This window comes from Salvelinus alpinus, chromosome 22 (assembly GCF_045679555.1).
Source record: "Salvelinus alpinus chromosome 22, SLU_Salpinus.1, whole genome shotgun sequence".
In the NCBI taxonomy this organism is placed as follows: domain Eukaryota; kingdom Metazoa; phylum Chordata; class Actinopteri; order Salmoniformes; family Salmonidae; genus Salvelinus; species Salvelinus alpinus.
Window position 1 is genome coordinate 50,221,789 of NC_092107.1, and position 20,091 is coordinate 50,241,879.

The 20,091-nt window shown below is 51.7% G+C and overlaps 1 protein-coding gene across 1 annotated transcript; it reads right to left on the reverse strand.

Annotated features, from left to right (window-relative positions):
- Positions 1-675: 675 nt before the first annotated feature.
- opa3 (outer mitochondrial membrane lipid metabolism regulator OPA3) lies at positions 676-16,809 on the reverse strand. Its single transcript, XM_071360244.1, has 2 exons — positions 16,626-16,809; positions 676-1,570 (listed from the first exon to the last, which is right to left on the reverse strand). The coding sequence occupies exons 1-2, from the start codon at positions 16,765-16,767 to the stop codon at positions 1,158-1,160; spliced, it is 555 nt and encodes a 184-aa protein (XP_071216345.1). The 5' UTR covers positions 16,768-16,809; the 3' UTR covers positions 676-1,157.
- Between the last annotated feature and the right edge of the window lie 3,282 nt (positions 16,810-20,091).

Here is a 20,091-nt window from a genome sequence, read left to right on the forward strand (position 1 = left end):
TGGTCGCACTTTCCTCCACTTAACTGATGAAGGCTTCTGCATAGAGGGTCGGTTTTCTTCTAGCAGAACTCAGCACGGCTAAACAAAACATCTGCCCACATACACCCTAAATGAACATCACTTAAAAAAAAATTGGGGGGGGGGGGGAGTGAATCTACCATGTGGTTTGTCCCTCTTGAGCCACCGTAGCAACATACCCAGTAACACTTCCCTCAAAACAGGTGAAATTAATCTGAGATAAATCAAGAAATCTGTAAAGAAATGTTGACATTTTTTTTTTGCAGAGGAAGTCTTAGTTGCACAATTTCCCCAATCTAACAGATGTTTAGTGCAGTATTTCTCAGTGAAAACATGTGCATGAAAACTAGTCGTTCGCTCGTTGAACACCGAACATAGCAGCTGTCAAAGAAAGGCCTGAAACTACATCCCGGGTCTTGACCAGGAGAATAGAAGACTGTCGGGGGAGGTTCTCTTCGGTCAATGGTCAATGGAGGCAGAGATAAGATGGTGTTGCTTTGTTAATAATGACCTCTTTCCATTTCTCCTCAAAACATCTCAGCAGAGGCTACTTGTTGAATGACTAACATTTCATTGAAGAATCCCGTCAATAGTTCCTACTACTAGGAGTACTACTACTAGGAGTACTACTACTAGGAGTACTACTACTAGGAGTACTACTACTAGGAGTACTACTACTAGGAGTACCGAACATAGACTTGCCTCAAGAATAAAAATGAACAGCCCCAAAAAAAAAAAAACACCTGCCAAAGACCAAAGTAAACCTCATAATATATGCACAAACTGTTTCATCTGGGAAGCATACGATAAGCTTCACAGTCCTTTCATTAACAGACATAACCTGGTGGACAGAGATCTGTGTCTGTTTTAGCCAACAACTGAATCGTGTGGCATCATAACCTAGACGGAAAGGACTCTACACACACATATACGACGCAAACAGAGCGTCGTACACGGTCCATTCCGGATCTCCGTCGCTCCGTTTGCAGAGTGTGTGTATAGGACTTTAGTCTCGTCTGACAACACTACATTGAGAGAGCCAGATATGAAAAGGCTAGTTATGACATGAGCGAGAACTTGGCTAAAGACAAAAACAGATCTGGCGACCACCAGGCTATATTTCAGAAATTACACAGGTATCACTTTTGACTGGGATCCACAGAAGAGGAAGCCAGAGTGGTAGCGGGATCCGAAACAGGAACTTGCGTGGTAGCAGGAGCAGACGGTGCTAGGGCTGGAGGTGGTAAGGAGAGCAGCAACCTGTTGACCTCCCTTAGCCTGGCATCCAGTGTCTCTGCGTTCAAGGTCAGCTCTCCTATCTGTGTCTGCAGACTGCCAATGGTGTGACTCAGCTCTTCTTCCTTCCTCTTAGAGTTGGCCGCCTGTCTACTGTACTCTAGGATCATACACCCTCCTCCGACGATGAAGATGATGGCCTCCCCCAGCAGCTCTGCACCCAGCTCTGCTGCCGCCTCCTCGTTCAGGGGCTTGATAGTGGAACCCCGAAAACCCATGATCCTCATCTTGGTCCTCATCTCCACCCAGTGGTAAACTAGAACGGGAGGGAAGAGAGAACCGGTGCCATTACTATTTTATACAACAGGTGGTAAGACCATAAGCCAGGTTCAAGCCCAGCGACCCACGGGCTGATATTTATCAGGGGGGGGGGGGGGGGACTGCAAAAATTCATTAAAAAGATAGTAAATCCATGTTTTGTATCGAGTGATTAATGCCTCGTGTAGGTGTAGCGCTTTGTTTTGGTAGCGCTGTGTGACGCGCTGGCGTCTACTTGTGGACGCACCAACAGGCCTTTTTGTGTCTGTAAAAGTAAATATGGACTCCACCCACCACCCTGAAGTAGATATGGACTCCACCCACCACCCTGAAGTAGATATGGACTCCACCCACCACCCTGAAGTAGATATGGACTCCACCCACCACCCTGAAGTAGATATGGACTCCACCCACCACCCTGAAGTAGATATGGACTCCACCCACCACCCTGAAGTAGATATGGACTCCACCCACCACCCTGAAGTAGATATGGACTCCACCCACCACCCTGAAGTAGATATGGACTCCACCCACCACCCTGAAGTAGATATGGACTCCACCCACCACCCTGAAGTAGATATGGACTCCACCCACCACCCTGAAGTAGATATGGACTCCACCCACCACCCTGAAGTAGATATGGACTCCACCCACCACCCTGAAGTAGATATGGACTCCACCCACCACCCTGAAGTAGATATGGACTCCACCCACCACCCTGAAGTAGATATGGACTCCACCCACCACCCTGAAGTAGATATGGACTCCACCCACCACCCTGAAGTAGATATGGACTCCACCCACCACCCTGAAGTAGATATGGACTCCACCCACCACCCTGAAGTAGATATGGACTCCACCCACCACCCTGAAGTAGATATGGACTCCACCCACCACCCTGAAGTAGATATGGACTCCACCCACCACCCTGAAGTAGATATGGACTCCACCCACCACCCTGAAGTAGATATGGACTCCACCCACCACCCTGAAGTAGATATGGACTCCACCCACCACCCTGAAGTAGATATGGAGTCATGCGATGACGGGTGGTCCTCCCACTACAACAGGTCAGGAAAGCATTCAGTTTATTAAGCTACAGACGATGACAGTGTATGGTGATGACGGTGACGACAGTGTGTGGTGGTGACGATGACGACAGTGTGTGGTGGCGACGACGACAGTGTGTGGTGGCGACGACGACAGTGTGTGGTGGCGACGACGACAGTGTGGTGGCGACGACGACAGTGTGGTGGCGACGACGACAGTGTGGTGGCGACGACGACAGTGTGTGGTGGCGACGACGACAGTGTGTGGTGGCGACGACGACAGTGTGTGGTGGCGACGACGACAGTGTGTGGTGGCGACGACGACAGTGTGTGGTGGCGACGACGACAGTGTGTGGTGGCGACGACGACAGTGTGTGGTGGCGACGACGACAGTGTGTGGTGATGATGACGACAGTGTGTGGTGGTGATGATGACGATGACAGTGTGTGGTGGTGATGATGAAAGTGTGTGGTGGTGATGATGACAGTGTGTGGTGGTGATGATGACGATGACAGTGTGTGGTGGTGGTGATGACGATGACAGTGTGTGGTGGTGGTGATGACGATGACAGTGTGTGGTGGTGGTGATGACGATGACAGTGTGTGGTGGTGGTGATGACGATGACAGTGTGTGGTGGTGGTGATGACGATGACAGTGTGTGGTGATGACGACGACAGTGTGTGGTGGCGACGACGACAGTGTGTGGTGGTGACGACGACAGTGTGTGGTGGTGACGACGACAGTGTGTGGTGGTGACGACGACAGTGTGTGGTGGTGATGATGACGATGACAGTGTGTGGTGGTGGTGATGACGATGACAGTGTGTGGTGGTGACGACGACAGTGTGTGGTGGTGACGACGACAGTGTGTGGTGGTGACGACGACAGTGTGTGGTGGTGACGACGACACGACAGTGTGTGGTGGTGATGATGACGATGACAGTGTGTGGTGGTGGTGATGACGATGACAGTGTGTGGTGATGACGACGACAGTGTGTGGTGGCGACGACGACAGTGTGTGGTGGTGACGACGACAGTGTGTGGTGGTGACGACGACAGTGTGTGGTGGTGACGACGACAGTGTGTGGTGGTGACGACGACAGTGTGTGGTGGTGATGATGACGATGACAGTGTGTGGTGGTGGTGATGACGATGACAGTGTGTGGTGGTGACGACGACAGTGTGTGGTGGTGACGACGACAGTGTGTGGTGGTGACGACGACAGTGTGTGGTGGTGATGATGACGATGACAGTGTGTGGTGGTGGTGATGACGATGACAGTGTGTGGTGGTGGTGATGACGATGACAGTGTGTGGTGGTGGTGGTGATGACGATGACAGTGTGTGGTGGTGGTGGTGATGACGATGACAGTGTGTGGTGGTGGTGGTGATGACGATGACAGTGTGTGGTGGTGGTGATGACGATGACAGTGTGTGGTGGTGGTGATGACGATGACAGTGTGTGGTGGTGGTGGTGATGACGATGACAGTGTGTGGTGGTGGTGATGACGACGACAGTGTGTGGTGGTGACGACGACAGTGTGTGGTGGTGATGACGACGACAGTGTGTGGTGGTGATGATGACGATGACAGTGTGTGGTGGTGGTGATGACGATGACAGTGTGTGGTGGTGGTGGTGATGACGATGACAGTGTGTGGTGGTGACGACGACAGTGTGTGGTGGTGACGACGACAGTGTGTGGTGGTGATGATGACGATGACAGTGTGTGGTGGTGGTGATGACGATGACAGTGTGTGGTGGTGGTGATGACGATGACAGTGTGTGGTGGTGGTGGTGATGACGATGACAGTGTGTGGTGGTGGTGGTGATGACGATGACAGTGTGTGGTGGTGGTGGTGATGACGATGACAGTGTGTGGTGGTGGTGATGACGATGACAGTGTGTGGTGGTGGTGATGACGATGACAGTGTGTGGTGGTGGTGGTGATGACGATGACAGTGTGTGGTGGTGGTGATGACGACGACAGTGTGTGGTGGTGACGACGACAGTGTGTGGTGGTGATGACGACGACAGTGTGTGGTGGTGATGATGACGATGACAGTGTGTGGTGGTGGTGATGACGATGACAGTGTGTGGTGGTGGTGGTGATGAAGATGACAGTGTGTGGTGGTGGTGATGAAGATGACAGTGTGTGGTGGTGGTGATGACGATGACAGTGTGTGGTGGTGGTGATGACGATGACAGTGTGTGGTGGTGGTGATGACGATGACAGTGTGTGGTGGTGGTGATGACGATGACAGTGTGTGGTGGTGGTGATGACGATGACAGTGTGTGGTGGTGGTGATGACGATGACAGTGTGTGGTGGTGGTGGTGATGACGATGACAGTGTGTGGTGGTGGTGGTGATGACGATGAGTGTGTGGTGGTGGTGGTGATGACGATGACAGTGTGTGGTGGTGGTGGTGATGACGATGACAGTGTGTGGTGGTGACGACGACAGTGTGTGGTGGTGACGACGACAGTGTGTGGTGGTGATGATGACGATGACAGTGTGTGGTGGTGGTGATGACGATGACAGTGTGTGGTGGTGACGACGACAGTGTGTGGTGGTGACGACGACAGTGTGTGGTGGTGACGACGACAGTGTGTGGTGGTGACGACGACAGTGTGTGGTGGTGACGATGACAGTGTGTGGTGGTGGTGATGACGATGACAGTGTGTGGTGGTGGTGATGACGATGACAGTGTGTGGTGGTGGTGATGACGATGACAGTGTGTGGTGGTGGTGGTGATGACGATGACAGTGTGTGGTGGTGGTGGTGATGACGATGACAGTGTGTGGTGGTGGTGATGACGATGACAGTGTGTGGTGGTGGTGATGACGATGACAGTGTGTGGTGGTGGTGGTGATGACGATGACAGTGTGTGGTGGTGGTGATGACGACGACAGTGTGTGGTGGTGACGACGACAGTGTGTGGTGGTGATGACGACGACAGTGTGTGGTGGTGATGATGACGATGACAGTGTGTGGTGGTGGTGATGACGATGACAGTGTGTGGTGGTGGTGGTGATGAAGATGACAGTGTGTGGTGGTGGTGATGAAGATGACAGTGTGTGGTGGTGGTGATGACGATGACAGTGTGTGGTGGTGGTGATGACGATGACAGTGTGTGGTGGTGGTGATGACGATGACAGTGTGTGGTGGTGGTGATGACGATGACAGTGTGTGGTGGTGGTGGTGATGACGATGAGTGTGTGGTGGTGGTGGTGATGACGATGACAGTGTGTGGTGGTGGTGATGACGATGACAGTGTGTGGTGGTGGTGGTGATGACGATGACAGTGTGTGGTGGTGGTGGTGATGACGATGACAGTGTGTGGTGGTGGTGATGACGATGACAGTGTGTGGTGGTGGTGATGACGATGACAGTGTGTGGTGGTGGTGGTGATGACGATGACAGTGTGTGGTGGTGGTGATGACGACGACAGTGTGTGGTGGTGACGACGACAGTGTGTGGTGGTGATGACGACGACAGTGTGTGGTGGTGATGATGACGATGACAGTGTGTGGTGGTGGTGATGACGATGACAGTGTGTGGTGGTGGTGGTGATGAAGATGACAGTGTGTGGTGGTGGTGATGAAGATGACAGTGTGTGGTGGTGGTGATGACGATGACAGTGTGTGGTGGTGGTGATGACGATGACAGTGTGTGGTGGTGGTGATGACGATGACAGTGTGTGGTGGTGGTGATGACGATGACAGTGTGTGGTGGTGGTGGTGATGACGATGAGTGTGTGGTGGTGGTGGTGATGACGATGACAGTGTGTGGTGGTGGTGGTGATGACGATGACAGTGTGTGGTGGTGGTGGTGATGACGATGACAGTGTGTGGTGGTGGTGGTGATGACGATGACAGTGTGTGGTGGTGGTGGTGATGACGATGACAGTGTGTGGTGGTGGTGGTGATGACGATGACAGTGTGTGGTGGTGGTGATGACGATGACAGTGTGTGGTGGTGGTGATGACGATGACAGTGTGTGGTGGTGGTGATGACGATGACAGTGTGTGGTGGTGGTGATGACGATGACAGTGTGTGGTGGTGGTGATGACGATGACAGTGTGTGGTGGTGGTGATGACGATGACAGTGTGTGGTGGTGGTGATGACAGTGTGTGGTGGTGGTGATGACAGTGTGTGGTGGTGGTGATGACAGTGTGTGGTGGTGGTGATGACAGTGTGTGGTGGTGGTGATGACAGTGTGTGGTGGTGGTGATGACAGTGTGTGGTGGTGGTGATGACATTGTGTGGTGGTGGTGATGACAGTGTGTGGTGGTGGCGATGACAGTGTGTGGTGGTGGCGATGACAGTGTGTGGTGGTGACGATGACAGTGTGTGGTGGTGACGATGACAGTGTGTGGTGGTGGTGATGACGATGACAGTGTGTGGTGGTGGTGATGACAGTGTGTGGTGGTGGTGATGACGATGACAGTGTGTGGTGGTGGTGATGACGATGACAGTGTGTGGTGGTGGTGATGACGATGACAGTGTGTGGTGGTGGTGATGACGATGACAGTGTGTGGTGGTGGTGATGACGATGACAGTGTGTGGTGGTGGTGATGACAGTGTGTGGTGGTGGTGATGACATTGTGTGGTGGTGGTGATGACATTGTGTGGTGGTGGTGATGACATTGTGTGGTGGTGGTGATGACATTGTGTGGTGGTGGTGATGACAGTGTGTGGTGGTGACGATGACAGTGTGTGGTGGTGACGATGACAGTGTGTGGTGGTGGTGATGACGATGACAGTGTGTGGTGGTGGTGATGACGGTGACGACAGTGTGTGGTGGTGACGATGACGACAGTGTGTGGTGGCGACGACGACAGTGTGTGGTGGCGACGACGACAGTGTGTGGTGGCGACGACGACAGTGTGTGGTGGCGACGACGACAGTGTGTGGTGGCGACGACGACAGTGTGTGGTGGCGACGACGACAGTGTGTGGTGGCGACGACGACAGTGTGTGGTGGCGACGACGACAGTGTGTGGTGGCGACGACGACAGTGTGTGGTGGCGACGACGACAGTGTGTGGTGGCGACGACGACAGTGTGTGGTGATGATGACGACAGTGTGTGGTGGTGATGATGACGATGACAGTGTGTGGTGGTGGTGATGACGATGACAGTGTGTGGTGGTGGTGATGACGATGACAGTGTGTGGTGGTGGTGATGACGATGACAGTGTGTGGTGGTGGTGATGACGATGACAGTGTGTGGTGGTGGTGATGACGACGACAGTGTGTGGTGGTGGTGATGACGACGACAGTGTGTGGTGGTGGTGATGACGACGACAGTGTGTGGTGGTGGTGGTGATGACGACGACAGTGTGTGGTGGTGGTGATGACGACGACAGTGTGTGGTGGTGGTGATGACGATGACAGTGTGTGGTGGTGGTGATGACGACGACAGTGTGTGGTGGTGGTGGTGATGACGACGACAGTGTGTGGTGGTGGTGGTGATGACGACGACAGTGTGTGGTGGTGGTGATGACGATGACAGTGTGTGGTGGTGGTGATGACGATGACAGTGTGTGGTGGTGGTGGTGATGACGACGACAGTGTGTGGTGGTGGTGGTGATGACGACGACAGTGTGTGGTGGTGGTGGTGATGACGACGACAGTGTGTGGTGGTGGTGGTGATGACGACGACAGTGTGTGGTGGTGGTGGTGATGACGACGACAGTGTGTGGTGGTGGTGATGACGATGACAGTGTGTGGTGGTGGTGATGACGATGACAGTGTGTGGTGGTGGTGGTGATGACGATGACAGTGTGTGGTGGTGGTGATGACGATGACAGTGTGTGGTGGTGGTGATGACGATGACAGTGTGTGGTGGTGGTGATGAAGATGACAGTGTGTGGTGGTGGTGATGAAGATGACAGTGTGTGGTGGTGGTGATGAAGATGACAGTGTGGTGGTGGTGATGAAGATGACAGTGTGTGGTGGTGGTGATGACGATGACAGTGTGTGGTGGTGGTGATGACGATGACAGTGTGTGGTGGTGGTGATGACGATGACAGTGTGTGGTGGTGGTGGTGACGATGACAGTGTGTGGTGGTGGTGGTGATGACGATGACAGTGTGTGGTGGTGGTGGTGATGACGATGACAGTGTGTGGTGGTGGTGGTGATGACGATGACAGTGTGTGGTGGTGGTGGTGATGACGATGACAGTGTGTGGTGGTGGTGGTGATGACGATGACAGTGTGTGGTGGTGGTGGTGATGACGATGACAGTGTGTGGTGGTGGTGGTGATGACGATGACAGTGTGTGGTGGTGGTGATGACGACGACAGTGTGTGGTGGCGACGACGACAGTGTGTGGTGCTGACGACGACAGTGTGTGGTGGTGACGACGACAGTGTGTGGTGGTGACGACGACAGTGTGTGGTGGTGACGACGACAGTGTGTGGTGGTGATGATGACGATGACAGTGTGTGGTGGTGGTGATGACGATGACAGTGTGTGGTGGTGGTGATGACGATGACAGTGTGTGTGGTGGTGGTGATGACGATGACAGTGTGTGGTGGTGGTGGTGATGACGATGACAGTGTGTGGTGGTGGTGGTGATGACGATGACAGTGTGTGGTGGTGGTGGTGATGACAGTGTGTGGTGGTGGTGATGACGATGACAGTGTGTGGTGGTGGTGGTGATGACGATGACAGTGTGTGGTGGTGGTGATGACGATGACAGTGTGTGGTGGTGGTGGTGATGACGATGACAGTGTGTGGTGGTGGTGGTGATGACGATGACAGTGTGTGGTGGTGGTGATGACGACGACAGTGTGTGGTGGTGATGACGACGACAGTGTGTGGTGGTGATGACGACGACAGTGTGTGGTGGTGATGACGACGACAGTGTGTGGTGGTGATGATGACGATGACAGTGTGTGGTGGTGATGATGACGATGACAGTGTGTGGTGGTGATGATGACGATGACAGTGTGTGGTGGTGGTGATGACGATGACAGTGTGTGGTGGTGGTGGTGATGAAGATGACAGTGTGTGGTGGTGGTGATGAAGATGACAGTGTGTGGTGGTGGTGATGACGATGACAGTGTGTGGTGGTGGTGATGACGATGACAGTGTGTGGTGGTGGTGATGACGATGACAGTGTGTGGTGGTGGTGATGACGATGACAGTGTGTGGTGGTGGTGGTGATGACGATGACAGTGTGTGGTGGTGGTGGTGATGACGATGAGTGTGTGGTGGTGGTGGTGATGACGATGACAGTGTGTGGTGGTGGTGGTGATGACGATGACAGTGTGTGGTGGTGGTGGTGATGACGATGACAGTGTGTGGTGGTGGTGGTGATGACGATGACAGTGTGTGGTGGTGGTGGTGATGACGATGACAGTGTGTGGTGGTGGTGGTGATGACGATGACAGTGTGTGGTGGTGGTGGTGATGACGATGACAGTGTGTGGTGGTGGTGGTGATGACGATGACAGTGTGTGGTGGTGGTGATGACGATGACAGTGTGTGGTGGTGGTGATGACGATGACAGTGTGTGGTGGTGGTGATGACGATGACAGTGTGTGGTGGTGGTGATGACGATGACAGTGTGTGGTGGTGGTGATGACAGTGTGTGGTGGTGGTGATGACAGTGTGTGGTGGTGGTGATGACAGTGTGTGGTGGTGGTGATGACATTGTGTGGTGGTGGTGATGACAGTGTGTGGTGGTGGTGATGACAGTGTGTGGTGGTGACGATGACAGTGTGTGGTGGTGACGATGACAGTGTGTGGTGGTGGTGATGACGATGACAGTGTGTGGTGGTGGTGATGACAGTGTGTGGTGGTGGTGATGACAGTGTGTGGTGGTGGTGATGACGATGACAGTGTGTGGTGGTGGTGATGACGATGACAGTGTGTGGTGGTGGTGATGACGATGACAGTGTGTGGTGGTGGTGATGACGATGACAGTGTGTGGTGGTGGTGATGACAGTGTGTGGTGGTGGTGATGACAGTGTGTGGTGGTGGTGATGACAGTGTGTGGTGGTGGTGATGACATTGTGTGGTGGTGGTGATGACAGTGTGTGATGGTGGTGATGACAGTGTGTGGTGATGACGATGACAGTGTGTGGTGGTGGTGATGACAGTGTGTGGTGGTGGTGATGACAGTGTGTGATGGTGGTGATGACAGTGTGTGATGGTGGTGATGACAGTGTGTGATGGTGGTGATGACAGTGTGTGATGGTGGTGATGACAGTGTGTGGTGGTGGTGATGACATTGTGTGGTGGTGGTGATGACAGTGTGTGATGGTGGTGATGACAGTGTGTGGTGATGACGATGACAGTGTGTGGTGGTGACGATGACAGTGTGTGGTGGTGGTGATGACAGTGTGTGGTGGTGGTGATGACAGTGTGTGGTGGTGGTGATGACGATGACAGTGTGTGGTGGTGGTGATGACAGTGTGTGGTGGTGGTGATGACATTGTGTGGTGGTGGTGATGACAGTGTGTGGTGGTGGTGATGACAGTGTGTGGTGGTGGTGATGACAGTGTGTGGTGGTGGTGATGACAGTGTGTGGTGGTGGTGATGACAGTGTGTGGTGGTGGTGATGACAGTGTGTGGTGGTGGTGATGACAGTGTGTGGTGGTGGTGATGACAGTGTGTGGTGGTGGTGATGACAGTGTGTGGTGGTGGTGATGACAGTGTGTGGTGGTGGTGATGACAGTGTGTGGTGGTGGTGATGACAGTGTGTGGTGGTGGTGATGACAGTGTGTGGTGGTGGTGATGACAGTGTGTGGTGGTGGTGATGACAGTGTGTGGTGGTGGTGATGACAGTGTGTGGTGGTGGTGATGACAGTGTGTGGTGGTGGTGATGACAGTGTGTGGTGGTGGTGATGACAGTGTGTGGTGGTGGTGATGACAGTGTGTGGTGGTGGTGATGACAGTGTGTGGTGGTGGTGATGACAGTGTGTGGTGGTGGTGATGACAGTGTGTGGTGGTGGTGATGACAGTGTGTGGTGGTGGTGATGACAGTGTGTGGTGGTGGTGATGACAGTGTGTGGTGGTGGTGATGACAGTGTGTGGTGGTGGTGATGACAGTGTGTGGTGGTGGTGATGACAGTGTGTGGTGGTGGTGATGACAGTGTGTGGTGGTGGTGATGACAGTGTGTGGTGGTGGTGATGACAGTGTGTGGTGGTGGTGATGACAGTGTGTGGTGGTGGTGATGACAGTGTGTGGTGGTGGTGATGACAGTGTGTGGTGGTGGTGATGACAGTGTGTGGTGGTGGTGATGACAGTGTGTGGTGGTGGTGATGACAGTGTGTGATGGTGGTGATGACAGTGTGTGGTGGTGGTGATGACAGTGTGTGGTGGTGGTGATGACAGTGTGTGGTGGTGGTGATGACAGTGTGTGGTGGTGGTGATGACAGTGTGGTGGTGGTGATGACAGTGTGTGGTGGTGGTGATGACAGTGTGTGGTGGTGGTGATGACAGTGTGATGGTGGTGATGACAGTGTGGTGGTGGTGATGACAGTGTGTGGTGGTGGTGATGACAGTGTGTGGTGGTGGTGATGACAGTGTGTGGTGGTGGTGATGACAGTGTGTGGTGGTGGTGATGACAGTGTGTGGTGGTGGTGATGACAGTGTGTGATGGTGGTGATGACAGTGTGTGGTGGTGGTGATGACAGTGTGGTGGTGGCGATGACAGTGTGTGGTGGTGGCGATGACAGTGTGTGGTGGTGGTGATGACAGTGTGTGGTGGTGGTGATGACAGTGTGTGATGGTGGTGATGACAGTGTGTGGTGGTGGTGATGACAGTGTGGTGGTGGTGATGACAGTGTGGTGGTGGTGATGACAGTGTGTGATGGTGGTGATGACAGTGTGTGATGGTGGTGATGACAGTGTGTGATGGTGGTGATGACAGTGTGTGGTGGTGATGACAGTGTGTGGTGGTGGTGATGACAGTGTGTGATGGTGGTGATGACAGTGTGTGGTGGTGGTGATGACAGTGTGTGGTGGTGGTGATGACAGTGTGTGGTGGTGGTGATGACAGTGTGTGGTGGTGGTGATGACAGTGTGTGGTGGTGGTGATGACAGTGTGTGATGGTGGTGATGACAGTGTGTGGTGGTGATGACAGTGTGTGGTGGTGGTGATGACAGTGTGTGATGGTGGTGATGACAGTGTGTGGTGACGATGACAGTGTGTGGTGACGATGACAGTGTGTGATGGTGGTGATGACAGTGTGTGATGGTGGTGATGACAGTGTGGTGGTGGTGATGACAGTGTGTGGTGGTGGTGATGACAGTGTGGTGGTGGTGATGACAGTGTGTGGTGGTGGTGATGACAGTGTGTGGTGGTGGTGATGACAGTGTGTGGTGGTGGTGATGACAGTGTGTGGTGGTGGTGATGACAGTGTGGTGGTGGTGGTGATGACAGTGTGTGGTGGTGATGACAGTGTGTGGTGGTGGTGATGACAGTGTGTGGTGGTGGTGATGACAGTATGTGGTGGTGGTGATGACAGTGTGTGGTGGTGGTGATGACAGTGTGTGGTGGTGGTGATGACAGTGTGTGGTGGTGGTGATGACAGTGTGTGGTGGTGGTGATGACAGTGTGGTGGTGGTGGCGATGACAGTGTGTGGTGGTGGTGATGACAGTGTGTGGTGGTGGTGATGACAGTGTGTGATGGTGGTGATGACAGTGTGTGGTGGTGGTGATGACAGTGTGTGGTGGTGGTGATGACAGTGTGTGGTGGTGATGACAGTGTGTGGTGGTGGTGATGACAGTGTGTGGTGGTGGTGATGACAGTGTGTGGTGGTGGTGATGACAGTGTGTGGTGGTGGTGATGACAGTGTGTGGTGGTGATGATGACAGTGTGTGGTGGTGGTGATGACAGTGTGTGGTGGTGGTGATGACAGTGTGTGGTGGTGGTGATGACAGTGTGTGGTGGTGGTGATGACAGTGTGTGGTGGTGGTGATGACAGTGTGGTGGTGGTGATGACAGTGTGTGGTGGTGATGACAGTGTGTGGTGGTGGTGATGACAGTGTGTGGTGGTGGTGATGACAGTGTGTGGTGGTGGTGATGACAGTGTGTGGTGGTGGTGATGACAGTGTGTGGTGGTGGTGATGACAGTGTGTGGTGGTGGTGATGACAGTGTGTGGTGGTGGTGATGACAGTGTGTGGTGGTGGTGATGACAGTGTGTGGTGGTGGTGATGACAGTGTGTGGTGGTGGTGATGACAGTGTGTGGTGGTGGTGATGACAGTGTGTGGTGGTGGTGATGACAGTGTGTGGTGGTGGTGATGACAGTGTGTGGTGGTGGTGATGACAGTGTGTGGTGGTGGTGATGACAGTGTGTGGTGGTGGTGATGACAGTGTGTGGTGATGACGATGACAGTGTGTGGTGATGACGATGACAGTGTGTGGTGGTGACGATGACAGTGTGTGGTGATGACGATGACAGTGTGTGGTGGTGACGATGACAGTGTGTGGTGGTGGTGATGACAGTGTGTGGTGGTGGTGATGACAGTGTGTGGTGGTGGTGATGACAGTGTGTGGTGGTGGTGATGACAGTGTGTGGTGATGACGATGACAGTGTGTGGTGGTGGTGATGACAGTGTGTGGTGGTGGTGATGACAGTGTGTGGTGGTGGTGATGACAGTGTGTGGTGGTGGTGATGACAGTGTGTGGTGGTGGTGATGACAGTGTGTGGTGGTGGTGATGACAGTGTGTGGTGGTGGTGATGACAGTGTGTGGTGGTGGTGATGACAGTGTGTGGTGGTGGTGATGACAGTGTGTGGTGGTGGTGATGACAGTGTGTGGTGGTGGTGATGACAGTGTGTGGTGGTGGTGATGACAGTGTGTGATGAAGTTAATGCTCCATTCCAATAAATATCGAGGGTCTTATTCTGGTGACACGAAGATCGATGCTCGTCTGCCGTTTGACAAATAAAAATATTCTCTCTCTTACCCGTAATAATACATCATGTAGACTAGCCTACCAGCACTGTATCTGTGAGCTGTTGGGCTAGAGACCACATGCCAAGACCAGAGGCACATTTGCTATTTAAAAACAACAGTTTTTCCTGACCAAACGATCAGTAGAGTTGAAAGTGCGATGGAGATACACTGAACTTTAGATTTTTGATTCAGGACATGAAAACTTAAGTTTCTCTCATGGTTTCTCATGTCTTATTCAGTTTCTTGTTTTTATTTGTGCCTTTTGTAAATGAGCAACGAGGTGTCACCATTAGATTATGTTTCTAGTCATGTTTTTTGACATATAAAAACAAATAAATTCTAAAAGCTTTAACAAGAGCAAGGTATTGTGTTTCATTTGAAAACAGCATCACATTTTGTAAAAGCAGAATTACTACATTGTGTGTGCGCTACATCATCACGCTCTGCCTTTTATCCGCAACAAGTCAGTTTGGTGCAAATACACCACTGGTGGGAAACGTCGGCATATTTTCTTAAGGTGGATTTTAGAATATTCACAAGAATAATCGGTCGCCATTTGGATAGAAACCTAGCTACTGAAAAGAAATACTGTTGGCGGCAACTGATGTGATATGAAAGTAGGAGGGCTTTAGTTCTAGAACCGTACCATAATTGAGAATCGATTCAGATGGGAGTATTTGGCTGTTTTGGCTACCAGAGAGCCAATTCACTTCTAAGACAGAAAATATAAGGTCCTTGGACTATAAAGAATAACATTGAGCTCCTTTGAGTCCATTCTTAGGCTAACTACCCCTGCCAACAACGGGTGGTCAGTCGCTGGTATCCCAGCATTATGGTCTGGCCAGACCATGTATCAACTATACAGTTGTAAGAACCAAACGCCGCCAAAGATATTTATAACTAACCCAAGATAGTACATCTGTGTTTTCAATGTGAGTAAATGAAGCTTAGTGTGTATAACAACCTAATGAGATCCTATTGGTGCTTTCTAGCATGTATCCATTTACTTCCCCTGTAGTTCGCGTGTGTAATAACTCAATTCGAGCCCTTGCACACCTTGTAAACAACGCCATTTAAACTTTGGGCAAAAGGTCACGTCTACAAAACTTAGTGCACTTTGTTCGTAACAGAAAACTTTAAGAGCAGGCGTTTTCTTCTACGAGAAGAAAATCAGCAGAATGTCAGCCCAGTTCCATCTCACGCCATACTCTCCCAACGCCAGCCACCTTCTCCTCACCATATATGGTGGGGAGTGGAAATTCCAACCGGAAAATGCTTCAGATTTATTCAAAACAAATCGGTGAAACATCTGTCTCCTTGTTCTATCTGTGATGCAGTTACAGGGGTGTTCACTAGATAAACTCAAACTTCACAGCGACAATAACAAGAGGTTGTAAACATGGCTCATCCAAAGTAGAAGGGTGAAACTGCAGCACGCAATTCAGGGCATTCCTGCATCTATAGGAACCCCTCTATATATTGGTTCATGTTTAAGCTAGGCCTCCAGTACACAGGCGGGAGGCAGCGGCGCTCTAGTACAGTAGGTGGAGATAATACACTATAACGTTGGATGCCAACTGCCAATAACACCCAGAGAAAGAGGAGGCGACAACGGTAGCCATGCAACATTATCTGTACTCAGATCAAACTCTTTTTATCTATAGTGACATAGCTAATAGCGTAATACTACTGCTGGAGGTCGCTGTAATGTAAAATGTTACATTTCATTCGTAATAATGGCTAAAAAAGCACTTAACATTTCATTTCCTACAGACAACCTCAATGACAAACGAACAAAGTCCGGCACACATTAATTTTAACGCGCTCCAATTGGCTACATGGTTCGCTGGATAATCCTCCTGACTGACGTATCTACCGTATCATTGGACCATTTCTATTTCAATCACCAAAAGTCACAAATGGGCGTTCTTCACGACCATTCCCATGTAAACTATTGGCCTAGCGGCAGTGACAGGTGAATTCTATTGGTTAACTATTACATGACGCTCCCGTCCTTCGACTCTCCCCAACCTCCCGTTTAACAGAACCACTCAGGCCGTAGCTTCAATGAAACCTAAATGACTTACTCTGTCCCGGTGGAAGACAAACATATGTCTTGAAGAACTCGCTCCGGAGAGCCCCAGCCTTGAGCTTGTTGGCCACGGGCTTGCTGAGCTGCCGTACACCGAGGTAGAGGAGCTTGGCGATGGGGAAGGCACCGACAGCCATCTTAACGGAAACACTTCGTCTTCTTCTTCGGTGTGGTTTAACGGCGGTTGGCATCCAATAAATGTTGAATTAGCACCACCTACTAGACTGGAGTACAACTCCCTTATACTTTGCTTGAAAAAAATGTAATAATAAATAAAATAAACAAATACCCTAACACAACACTCACAAAATAAATTATAAAATTCAAAATAACACCACCCTACTCCACTATTTCAATCTATTTAGTCCTACCTCAGGCCAACCTTGGTCCTACCTGGGCTCCCGAGTGGCGCAGCGGTCTAAGGCACTGCATTTCAGTGCTTGAAACGTCACAACAGACACCCTGGTTTGAATCCAGGCTGTATCACAACCGGCCGTGATTGGGAGTCCCATAGGGCGGCACACAATTGGCACATCGTCGTTCGGGTTTGGCCGTTGTTGGCCGTCATTGTAAATAAGAATTTGTTCTTAACTGACTTTCCTAGTTTAAAAAAAATAATTTGAAAGGATGGGACACACCCTGTAATTATTCTCACGTCAAGTCTCACACACCCAAATACCTCTCTGCAGCTGCCACCAAAACCAAGGAAACTCTTCTTTGGTCGTGCTTTAGGGCTGAATACACCGGAAAAGGTGAGTTGCTGCACCCTACTGGATGGGGGAACTCCAAAACAGAAAACGGAAATAAACAAAAACTTTTTTTAATCCACTCAAACATCCGAAAACAAAATACAGACTGAACATTCATTGATAGGATTCCTTGTAATGCCTCTGCTGTAAAATCCCTGAGTCCCCCCCCCCCCCCCCAAAAAAAATCAGCCGCACTAAACAACGATGCTTATTTTCTCCGATTTCCTCTTTATTTGCTCCGTGCAGTTTTAGAACCAATGAAATAAACGATACAAAGTGCACGTTTTTTAACATGCAACATGTCAGGATCCTGTTGGTGAGGAACATTTACTGGAGTCTTTAATAATAATACAACTACCATGGTTTCTTCACCGTTACTCCCTTCCTCCGCTCTTCTCAGCACCTGCGGAGAGGGAGACACGCTGGACAGGCCTTAATCTTGCCACACCTGTGTGTCCTTCACCCTAACAGGACAGGAACTGTGGCGCACGTTCGCCACCACAGCATTTCCGTCTCACCTCGTATATAATTCTCTAGCCAGTGGTCATGACTTTCAGTTCTTTTACATCACACATAAGAGTCATTGGACGAAAAAGGCGTCTTCTGTACGGTGGAGTTTTTTTTATTTTTAAAGAGCCCCAACACTTGGTTTGAGATTAACACACATCGCTTGCGGTCTGGATTTGGAATCATAAGAACCTTATCTTTCATATCAGCGAGAAAAAGGTTGAATTGATACACACCTTTTACAGGGTTAGGGTTCCCAGACGGCCATTTTGTTTTCCGATGTTACAGCGCTTATTTACTGAAAACAGACAAGACAAAACACTGAAAAATACTGTCTGCCGCAACTGTTAAAACGGGTTAAAACAGTGAGCAGTAAGTGTGTATTTTGCATTTTGTGAAATTATTTTTAATGAGAAATGGAAGTAGAGGGATTTATGTTTTCTAGAACCGTATGGCAATTGAGAATCGATTCATGTTTCGATGGGAGTATTTGGCTGATTTGGCTTCCGGAGCCAATTTGCCCTTTAAACAGAACGTGTAAGGTCCTTGGACTAAGGAGTAAAGTTAGGCTGCTTTAGTCCAATATTGGGCTATCGATACTCCTCCTGTCTACATACACTTGACTCATGTTCAAATATTTTAAATGTGTCACACTGCAAAAGGGTTTGGGCATGAAGGCGTGTACAGGGTATGTCACATAACCCAAACATACGTGTGAAAGGAGAGACTCTTCTTCAAAGAACAAAATAAAGGATGAAATGGGCTTCCTAACTCCATCCACCATACGGGTCAGTCGGCGTGTACCGACCACTCCATCCACCATACGGGTCAGTCGGCGTGTACCGACCACTCCATCCACCATACGGGTCAGTCGGCGTGCTCCGACCACTCCATCCACCATACGGGTCAGTCGGCGTGCTCCGACTACTCCATCCACCATACGGGTCAGTCGGCGTGCACCGACCACTCCATCCACCATACGGGTCAGTCGGCATGTACCGACCACTCCATCCACCATACGGGTCAGTCGGCGTGCTCCGACCACTCCATCCACCATACGGGTCAGTCGGCGTGCTCCGACCACTCCATCCACCATACGGGTCAGTCGGCGTGCTCCGACCACTCCATCCACCATACGGGTCAGTCGGCGTGCTCCGACCACTCCATCCACCATACGGGTCAGTCGGCGTGCTCCGACCACTCCATCCACCATACGGGTCAGTCGGCGTGCTCCGACCACTCCATCCACCATACGGGTCAGTCGGCGTGCACCGACCACTCCATCCACCATACGGGTCAGTCGGCATGCTCCGACCACTCCATCCACCATACGGGTCAGTCGGCGTGCTCCGACTACTCCATCCACCATACGGGTCAGTCGGCGTGCACCGACCACTCCATCCACCATACGGGTCAGTCGGCATGTACCGACCACTCCATCCACCATACGGGTCAGTCGGCGTGCTCCGACCACTCCATCCACCATACGGGTCAGTCGGCGTGCTCCGACCACTCCATCCACCATACGGGTCAGTCGGCGTGCTCCGACCACTCCATCCACCATACGGGTCAGTCGGCGTGCTCCGACCACTCCATCCACCATACGGGTCAGTCGGCGTGCTCCGACCACTCCATCCACCATACGGGTCAGTCGGCGTGCTCCGACCACTCCATCCACCATACGGGTCAGTCGGCGTGCACCGACCACTCCATCCACCATACGGGTCAGTCGGCATGCTCCGACCACTCCATCCACCATACGGGTCAGTCGGCGTGCTCCGACTACTCCATCCACCATACGGGTCAGTCGGCGTGCACCGACCACTCCATCCACCATACGGGTCAGTCGGCATGTACCGACCACTCCATCCACCATACGGGTCAGTCGGCGTGCTCCGACCACTCCATCCACCATACGGGTCAGTCGGCGTGCTCCGACCACTCCATCCACCATACGGGTCAGTCGGCGTGCTCCGACCACTCCATCCACCATACGGGTCAGTCGGCGTGCTCCGACCACTCCATCCACCATACGGGTCAGTCGGCATGTACCGACCACTCCATCCACCATACGGGTCAGTCGGCGTGCTCCGACCACTCCATCCACCATACGGGTCAGTCGGCGTGCTCCGACCACTCCATCCACCATACGGGTCAGTCGGCGTGCTCCGACCACTCCATCCACCATACGGGTCAGTCGGCGTG